The sequence below is a fragment of the Monocercomonoides exilis genome (genome assembly GCF_001643675.1).
Source record: "Monocercomonoides exilis strain PA203 chromosome Unknown scaffold41-876177, whole genome shotgun sequence".
NCBI lineage: Eukaryota > Preaxostyla > Oxymonadida > Polymastigidae > Monocercomonoides > Monocercomonoides exilis.
The window spans coordinates 820,001-830,000 of NW_027150586.1; the positions used below are offsets into that span (position 1 = coordinate 820,001).

At 39.9% G+C, this 10,000-nt stretch overlaps 1 protein-coding gene across 1 annotated transcript in view; it reads right to left on the reverse strand.

The window, feature by feature from the left end:
* Positions 1-10,000, reverse strand: part of MONOS_15181p2 (uncharacterized protein) — a gene marked incomplete at both ends in the record, with an annotated part of 12,576 nt that overhangs the window by 311 nt on the left and 2,265 nt on the right. The window contains one exon of the mRNA XM_067868044.1: positions 1-10,000. This exon is cut by the window's left edge and continues 311 nt beyond it; it is cut by the window's right edge and continues 2,265 nt beyond it. Within this exon, the coding sequence (XP_067722625.1) occupies positions 1-10,000 (10,000 nt within the window).

Sequence of the window (10,000 nt, forward strand, 5' to 3'; positions counted from 1 at the left end):
CAAAAACTGAGTTGAAACTGAGAAAACAAGCTGTTCCCTGATAGGAAGCTTGGCAGTTTTTGAAATAACATCCACAAATTGACACAGAAGATGTGGCTTTGCAATGAAAACTGTGAAAAATTTGTGGTTTTTGAGGGAAAGCAGGAAATTGATAGGAAATATAGATAGCTCCGCCATTTGATTGAGAAGGTTGGTTGTTAGTTGATGATGATGATGATGAAAAATAAGAAGGAGAAGGAGAAGGAGAAGGAGAAGGAGAAGGAGAAGAAGAAGAAGAAGAATAAGATGATGATGATGATGATGATGATGATGATGATAACGAAAATGAAGAAATAGGATGATTGTAAACACAATTACTGAAATTAAAGTACGAACATGAATGCATATTACTTATAAAAGGGTGTTTGGAACAAAAAGGCATTGATATTGTTGTAAATGAAGGAGAAGATGAAAATGAAGAAGAAGAAGAATGAGAAGAAGAAGAAATAGAATGAGAAGGAGAAAGAGAAGAAGTATCTGAAGTTGTTACATTCTGATTAACACCGCCTGCACTGCAATTGATGAACTTGCAGCGGGCAAATGAAACAAAACGAGAAGAAGACTCAACAAAAAAGCAGCCGCCGTGTAACACAGAGGAACATGAACTGAAAGTGCAATTCTCAACATTCAGAGAGGAGGAAGGGGAAGGATAGCAGAAAGAGGAAGAAGAAGAAGAGGGAGAGGAAGAAAGAGAGGATGAGGAGGAAGAAAAGCGAGAAGAAGAAGAAGATGATGATGATGAACAACAACAAGAAGAAGAAAGAGAATGATCGGAAGAGAAACGTGAAGAAGCTGAAGAGGCTGTTGAATTGCTAAAAGTATGAATGAAATCGCTAAGCGACAAAATAGAACCCGAGGAAAAAGTATGAAAAGAACTAAAATTTGATGATTTGATTGAAACAGACAAAAAATGATTGGAAGAAGAAAAGGAAGGAGAAGAAGAGAAGGAAGAGGAAGAAGAGGATTGGGAAGAAGGAAAAGTGGAAGAAGGAGAAGGAGAAGAAGAAGTTGATGACGATGAAGATGACGATTGTTCCATCGAACAAGAGCAAGCAATAAGAGAAGAAGACATATTTATAGGCAGATCAACATTATGTGCTGGCAAATCCACAGAAATATCAGAAAGAGAAGCATCCAATTCGGCAATGTTCAAATAGGAAGTTTCTTTTGGACAGCATTTGATGAGAGAAAATGACATTATCCAGTTTGAGTCAAAGGGAACAGAAGCAGAAAAGGACAAAAAGGAAGAGTTTATTAGCAAATGGCCAGATGTCAAGAGAAGAAGGGAATCGTGACGAAGAAAAGGAGGGATTTGAAAGTTGACAAGGGAAAAAGAAAGAGAAGGAGAAAATGAGGAGGATGATGATGATGAAGAGGAGGAAGGAGATGATGAAGAAACATCTTCACTTTGTTCACTTTCTCCACAAATAAACCTTCCATTCGACTTCCACCTGAGTAATCCAAACTTTCTCGTCTCTCCTCCTCCTTCTCCTATTCCTTCTCCTCCTTCTCCACTTCTTCCACTTCTTTCCCCTCCATTAATCTCCACATCACCCGCCACAAGGGAAGAAGAGAACACTTCATCCACATCCATCGTGTCGAAGACGATGATGGCGTGTTTCAGCAATGAAGAAGACTGGAGCCTGTGAATGGCCATTGCAAGTGTGGCACATTTATTTGTGGAGAAAGAGGAGGAAGAAGAGGAGAAAGAAGAAGAAGATGATGTGGAAGAAGAAGAAGAATCAAACGAATTATGCATTTCACTTCTTTCATCTCCACTCCCACCTCCACAGCATTCTGTATCTTCTCCTGTGTCCGAATCAACAGCTACTCCAAACTTAATCCCCATCAAACTCTCCTGATCTTCCAGGCAGCTTCCATCAGGCAACTCAATTTCGCTCCTGTTCTTCATCACAAACTCCTCCGAATAGAAAGGTAAGCTCACAAGTTTGTATTCTCTTGTCTCTGGCTCCACAACCCAGTTGTCTTCCCACCTCGCCACACGCACCGCTACTTCTTCTTCCTTCTGTGTCCATTTCAGAAGATGAGAAGGAATTTTGCCTATTGCTTCTTCTTCGTTGTGATAATCGGTGAAGGGAAAGGGGTAAATGATGGTGGAGTTGTGGAAGCGAGAAATAAGTTCATAGGACATGTTGCATGGGAGAAGCAAAGAACCAGAGAAGGTGAGGCGGGAATACCAGGAAGAAGAAGAAGGAGAAGAAGGAGAAGAAAATGAGGAGGAACAGGAAGAAGGAGAAGAAGATGAATTAGAAGAAAGAGAATTAGGAGATTGAGATAAAAAAGTGTCTGAAGACAAAGATGAAGAAGAAGACAATGTTGTTGATGATGATAAATGTGTTGTTTCATCTGCATCTTCAACAGCAATTGAATCCAAATTCGTGACAAACAGCTGTGGAAGTCTTTTTTCCTCGAACATCTGCCCAACAACTGCACATCCCTTGTTGAGAATCCACAAAGAAGCTAAAGATTCATCTATAACGCTTTCTTTTGTTGGAAAATTTTGATCATTTTCTTGTTTATTTTGAAAATTTCCTTCTTTTTCTGTAAAGTTTCTTCTTTTCATATTTCGTTTTTCATTCTTCTTTTGAGGTAGATTGGGAGAATAGGATGAAGAAGAATGACTCATAAACCGCAAACTGGACACATTCAAAATGCATTCAATAGATTGGCTTTGAAGTAAAGATGAAGAAGAATAAGGTGAATAAGAATGATGAGAAGAAAGAGAAGAAGATGATGATGATGAAGCATAAGACTGCTGCCCAGTTCTTTCGCACAGAATATTCCTTCGAACCTGACTGTAATTTGGGATCTGTGGATTGTTTGAATGAAAATAAACATCAGAAAGAGAAACAATGCTGTCACAGATAGAAAGTGCGCCTTCAGATGAAAAAGACAAAGATGAGTTGCAAATAGAGGCAAAGGAATTGCGAATATGAAGCATAGAACCGTTCCAGTGGCATATGAGATCGGCAGAGGAGACAGAGAAACGTGATGAAAAAGATGAAAATTTTGATTTTGGAGAATGGATACAAGAATTTTTCATATAAATACAATCTGAAGATGATAAATCTGAAGAAGATAAAGAAGATAAAGAAGAAGATGAAAAAGAAGAAGAAGAAGATAATGATGATGATGATGATGATGACATCAATGCTTCCACATCCCCCACGAATTCACAGTCTGTCAATGAAAGTTGAGGAACATTTGCAAATTCTGCAATCTGCCCTTTGATTGAAGGTGTGGAGCAACCAGCAAAAGAGCAATTGAAAAGAGAGACGGAAACTGGGTGATTATTAAATTCTTCATTGAACAAACTGTTTTGTTTGGAATTTTGTGTGTTTTTGTGTTTTCTATGAGAATTCAATTGATTCCTGTCAAAATCAGAATTTCTGAATGTGATTAAGATAACAGCTGGTCCAATGTGTGTTCGTGAAATGTTTGTGAATGTGGAACTAGAAAGAGAAAATGTGATTGGCTCATTGATGTCAGCTGTTTCATCGGAGGAAGAAAAGGAGGAAGAGGAAGAAGAAGAAGAAGTAGAAGAAGAAGAAGAAGAAGAAGAGGAAGAATCCAAAGAAGAAATAAAAGATGCCTCAGAAGTGAACGAGACATTACGTGCAGCCATCTTATTCAGTTTGATCTTCTGTGAAAGCGATACAGCCACAACAGGAGCAGACAGCGCAGCTCTTTCAACTTCTATTCCATCTGCTTCTACATTACAGTTGCCATCAACAAGAAGTGCAGAAGAGGAAGAAGAGGAGGAGGAAAAGGAAGAGGGAGAGGAATAAGAAGGAGAAGTTAATAATGATGATGTTAATGTTCCAACTGAATAAACACCTGCTGTGTAGTTAATGTCACATAGCTTCACATTCTCAAGATGAAGAAAAGCTCCTTTTTGAGTACAAAACACAGAGGATGATAGAGAAAGATGGTGAATTTGCACTTCATTCAGTTCGCATCTTCCTTTTCTCAGGTGGAAAAGCGAGTGAGGAAGCAAGAAAAGCGACGAGGGATCGTTCAAACTGTCATCAGATGAGGAAATTTCACAGGAAGAAAGAGAAAAAGTTCCGTTGTGCTGATAAAAGAGTGAAGGATGCTGTGAAACAAAGGATTCTCCAATGAATATGCTGACACTTTCAACAGAAACTGAATCAATTGCAAACAAAATGGCACCTGATGAGGAATAACTGCGAGAAATGGAAGAGTTAAGCAGCAAAGTTGCTTTGGAATTGCTTTTTTGTTTGTAAAATTTTGAACTGTGGTGATTTATGTTATTATTATCATTATTTATGTTTTCATTTGAACTCCCTTCAATTTTCAATGAAACAAGAACGCATTCACCTTCTACACTGCATTTCTGGTTGATAACAATCCTTCTTGTCATCAACTCATTCTCAACTGGATTCAATGAAATTCTGTTTTTTCCCTTCAATTTCAAAGAATTAATCTTTTTGTTTCTTTGTTTATTCGCTCCATATTCAGTTCTCTCAAGTGCCTTCAAATGTGCCACACCAACCTCCAACGTAGAGCAAGGCTTAACTTCACTCCCACATTCCTTCTCATTGATGTCTCCTCTTCCTCCTCCTCCTCCTCCACTTCCATTGCCAGCCACATACACACACTCATACAATGTGTTTGATAGATATGCTTCGAGCAAATCCACAACAAAGTCCTCTTCATTACTGTTATCTTCATTATCATTGTTATTATACACCGATGAAGAAGAAAGAAAAGAAGATGAAGACAAGCAATCTGTCCCAATATCGCATTCCGCTGCACAAATCACACTGCCTCCTGAAATAAGACTTGTGGAATTACTGAAAGTGCAACCAAACCTCCCAACGTTCATCTGCAATGCCAATGAATTGCATATGAAGAATATGTCTTTTCCTTGTTTTGCTTCGTTTTGTGTGAATGTGACGTTATCAAACACAAATGGAAGATGAGGAAGAAAAGGGAAATTTGGTGAAGAAATAGAAACATGAGGATCGGAGCAGTTGATGAAGACTGCTCCGCCTTTGCCTTCTGTTGTGGAGCAGGAACAAGAGGCGAATGTGGTGCGGGATATGGTGAGGGATGAATGCTCAGTTGTGTCAGAGATTAGAGAAGAAGAGGAAGAAGAAGAAGAAGAAGGAATAGAAATCGAATGAGAAGAATGAGGAATTCTTGATGGAGATTTTGGGTGGTTTAATTGAGATGCAGAAGAAGAAGAAGAATCAGCTAAATACACATCTTCAGGTGTTTCATCATTAAATGTGGGCAGAGCAAGTGAAAATAACGCCACTCCTCCGAATTTGGAGTTCAGTGAAGAGCAGGAAGAGAATGAGCAGTCAGACAAAACAATGTGGAGAGGGGAAAAAGTGTTGAAAGGAGAAACGAGGGGAAGAGTATGTGTGCTTTGGATGTTGGTTAGGTTTGTGGAGTTGAAGAGGAGATGGAAGGAGGAAGGAGAGGAAGACGAGGAAGACGAGGAAGACGAAAAAGAGGAAGAAGAGGAAGAAGAAGAAAAAGAAAATGAATGAGAAGAAAATGGAGAAATCGAATCAGAAGAAGAAGAAGAAGAAATAGAATTCAAAGAAGGTGTTGAACACATAGACGATAAAGAAGATGTCGTCAACCTCCTTTCTTCCTCTTCTTCTCCTCTATCTTCCACCTCCACAAGTGGATGATTCTTCATTGACACATTCTGCAGCGAGCAGTTGCTGAAGATGAGGAGAAAAGAAGCTGAAAAACAAGACTTCACAAACCACGCCGTGAAGACATTGTTTGTGTTGAATGCAAAAACACAGCCGGAGAAATTTAATTCTCCGGATTTTGCCTCGCACAAGCTGAAGTCGATGGCTAAGCTGCCGACGCTGTCAGACAAAGAGAACAAGCAATTGTGCATGGAGAGAGAAGGGCCGTGGGTGAGGAGGAGGGCTTGGATTGGGGGAGAGGAAGAAGAAGTGGAAAAGGAAGAAGAAGATGATGATAAAGATGAAAGAGATGAAAGAGAAGATGAAGAAGATGAAGAAAAAGATAACACATTCCTAGATAATTTCGAAATAGCACTCGGAAACAGGATTTGTACTGAGTCAAACGTCAAAACGCCAAAGTTCTCAAGAACAGCTGAAGAATCTCCATAATTGACAGGCTCAATGGTTAGCTCAGCATATGTCATGTCATTTGAAGAAGGATTTATTTGATTGTTGGAAGAAGGAGAGGAGGAAAAAGAAGATGATGATGACGATGATGAAGACGATGGGAAATGATGGTTATTATTATTCTTGAAAGCATATGAAGAAGAAAAAGAAGAAGACAAAGAGGAAGAACGAGGAGAAGAAAGAGAAGAAGAATAACCAGAATCTTCGCTTCTGCTTGGACGAATTAATAGATTGTTCAGTTTGTACGTGCTGTTCAGGCGAAGAGGGCTAACAATGTTGATTGCAGTTAAAACTCCCTCTTTCTCTAATCTTGTACGAAACTCATTCATTTGTCTCATTTTTTTCACATTCTCTTCTTCATTACTTGCGTTTTTCGTATTTCTTTTTGTTTTAACAGTTTCTTCTTCTCTTTCTCTTTCTCCTTCTCCTTCTCCCTCTGACTCATTCATTTCACTTTCTCCTTCTCCATCTCCTTCCCTCACATGTTTCACCGCCTCCTCCAGACTCAAGCACGGAGTCTCCTTTCTTCCACACAGAAACCAATCTCTTCCTTTGCCCTCTGGAATGGACAAGCCATCTACAAACACCTCATCCAACTTCTCATTCATCAAAGGCAGGCAATCAATGGGAATATCATTGTGCTCGTTCTCATCCACCCCAAAAAACGCATTTGACACGTTAAACACAGAAAGAGAAAAATCCATGTCAAATTTGGAGATTTGACATGCAGATGACAAGTTGCAGCAGGAAATGAAGAGATCGCTGCCGTATTTGGCTTTGTTTGCGGTGAATGTGACCGTTTTGAACAGGAAATTGTCAGTTAGAGAGGAATCTGAAGAAGAGAGAGGGTGGAAATTTTTATTGGTTAATTGTTGTTGGTTTATTGGGTGTTTGAGAGAATTTTGTTTGTTTTTGATGGAAGAGTGAAGGTTTCTTCTGCTTTTATAACAGCAGTTTTCTTTGTTCTGTTTTGTATTCAAACCAGAAATGTAATCGATATTGTCCTTCTTGTTTATTTTTTCTCCTTCGTTATATTCTCTTTCTCTTCTGTTATAACGTTTATTTCCTCTTCTACTGTTTCCATTTCCTTCTCCTCCTCCTTCTCCTTCTCCACTTCCACTTCCACTTCCACACCCTCCACAATCCAAATAAACTGCTCCTCCTCTTCCTTCACTCTCGTTCTCTGCTTCGCATTCCTCAAACACACAATTTTCAGCCACAAAATCGCTGCCGGCAAAAATATTGACTCGAATTGCGCCTCCTTTTGAGATTTCAGAGGAGCCAGCGAAGGAAAGAGAGGTGTTGGAGAGATGGAGGGAGAGGGAAGGATAAATAGAAGAGGAGGAAGAAGAAGTTGATTGCGATAATGAAGATGAAGATGAAGATGATGCATCTCCTGTATCTTCAAATAGTGCAGAAGAAGAAGAAGGAAATGAAGACAATGTAAAATTGATGAAATGAATAAAAGGAATGTCATTTGAATTTGATGAAGCAAGATGTGATGATGTAAAAGAAGAAGAGGAAGAGGAAGAAGAGAAAGAAGAAGAAGAAGAAGAAACATGCTTAATTTTCACCAAAGAATTGCAATCAACAGAAGAAGGATTAAACACATTGGATAGATTTGTGTTGCAAAACAAGAAACCAGAGGAAAAAGAAGGAGAAGAAGATGATGATAATGATGATGATGAAGGAGAAGAAGAAGAAGAAAGAGAAGAAAATGGAGAAGAAGGAGAAGGAGGAGGAGGAGGAGAAGGAGAAGAAGAAAGAGAAGGCAAAGAAGACAACGAAAACACAATAAAAGGAGAAGATAGAGAAATAGGTGTGTTTGTATTAGAGAGTTGGAAGTTGTCGATTGAAGCTGTTCCACCTATGATGGACAGAAAAGAGAAGGAAAGAGAGGAAGAGGTAGAGGTAGAGGTAGAAGAAGAAGAAGAAGAAGAAGAAGAAAAGGAAGAAGAAGAAGTGCTGCTTGCAACAATCAGATGGCAATGTGAGATTGAAGCATCGCCTGACAGAACAAGCAGAAGAGAAGAAATCAAATGAGCGTTTGAATGAAAAAATGTCTTTGAATAAGAAGCGGAAGAAGAAGTGGAAGAAGAAGATGATGATGATGATGCAGATTGTTGTGAAGCGCTCGTTTCAGATGAAGGACAAAAAGACAAAGAAGAAGAATTCAAAGAAGTTGAGGGAGAAGAAAAAGAAGAAGAAAAAGAAAAATATGAAGATGAAGAAGAGGAAGAGGAAGAAGAAGAAGAAGAAGAAGAAGATTGCACCACAGATTCAATCGAAGTGCCGCATTTGAGGCAGATGAAGCAGATGGCGAAGGAGCCTTCAGTTTGAATGGCAGCTTCGCAGTCGTCGCTCAACTGGATGGGAATGACAAGGTCTGCAGAGAAGGAATAAGAGGAAGATGGAGATGATTGTGAAGAATAAGAAGAAGAGGAAGGAGAAGAAGAGGAGGAGGAAAAGGAAGAAGAGGAAGAAGAAGATGGTGATGATGATGATGAGTGGGAAGAAGAGGAGGAAGAAGAAGAAGACTCACTCACTTTCTTCATCCCCTCCCTCTCTTCTCCATTTTCTCCATTCCCCTTGTACCCTGTATATCCCAGCGGCCTAACCTTCACATTCACCAACCTCACGCTCTCTGTCATTGTCGCCCTTCCAAACACATTTATCTTCGCCTGCATTGAACTCTTCCCTGTCATCACATGATTCTGCGCCTCTGATAGAGTCAAGCACGGCGATTCCACACTTCCACACCTGTGCCAATCTCGTCCTTCTCCATCTTCTCCTTCACTTCCTCCTCCTCCTCCTCTCCCATCCACATACACCTCCTCCGCCACATATCGCAAAAAAAACAAAAGCGTCTCGTCTCTGTTGATTTCGCAGTCCCTTCCAAACAGCGCATTTTCTTCTGCAAATGCAGACGCTGTGAAATCCAGCTTAATCTTCTCTTCCTTCACACTTTCGCTCAGATCCCTCGCAAACACAAACAGATCTCGTCCAATTGTCGCCAAATTTGAGGTGAACAGCATCGCTTGCAACAGAAATTCATCTCCTTGTTGGCAGTTCAAATAAATGCCTCCTCCTCTGCCTTCATTCTGCGTGTGTTGTGGCTGCACAGAGCAAGTGCTTTCGATGACGTAGGAAGAAATGAACTGGATTTGGCTGTTTGGATTGAGGATGAGGCAGAACCCTCCGCCTGCGGTAGACATTTCACTGGCACAGTGAGAGACTATGGAATTGTTGAGGAGGAAGAGGAAGGAGGAGGAAGAGGAAAGGGAAGAAGAAGATGTTGATGATGAAGAGGATAATGATGAAGTGGATGATGTGGAAGAAAGAGAAGAAGGATGAGCAGTCTTGTGAAATGGCTGAAATGAATGCGAAGTGTCTGATGGATGAAGATTATGAGATGAATGAGAAAAATGAGAAGGATTCGACGAATGTGATGAATGACATGAATAAGATGCATAAGATGAATAAGAAGAGGGTGAGTGTGTGGAAGGAGAGCCACACAAAGCAGGCGAAGGAGCAGTTGAAGCGAAACCAGAGATGTTTGTCTGTGTGATGTTGATGATGTTGATGAAAGTGTCATCGTTGAATGAATTGGATGGTTTAAGAGGTTTTATTGTTTTTATTGGTTTATTTGGTTTAATTGCATTACCTTTGTGTTGTTTAGCATTCACTTTGCGTGGATGTTGGTGAAGAGAGCGAAATGAAGAATGAGAAGAAGAGGAAGAAGAAAAAGAAGTTGATGCTGGTGTTGATGATGATGATTTTGATGGTGAAGATGGAGT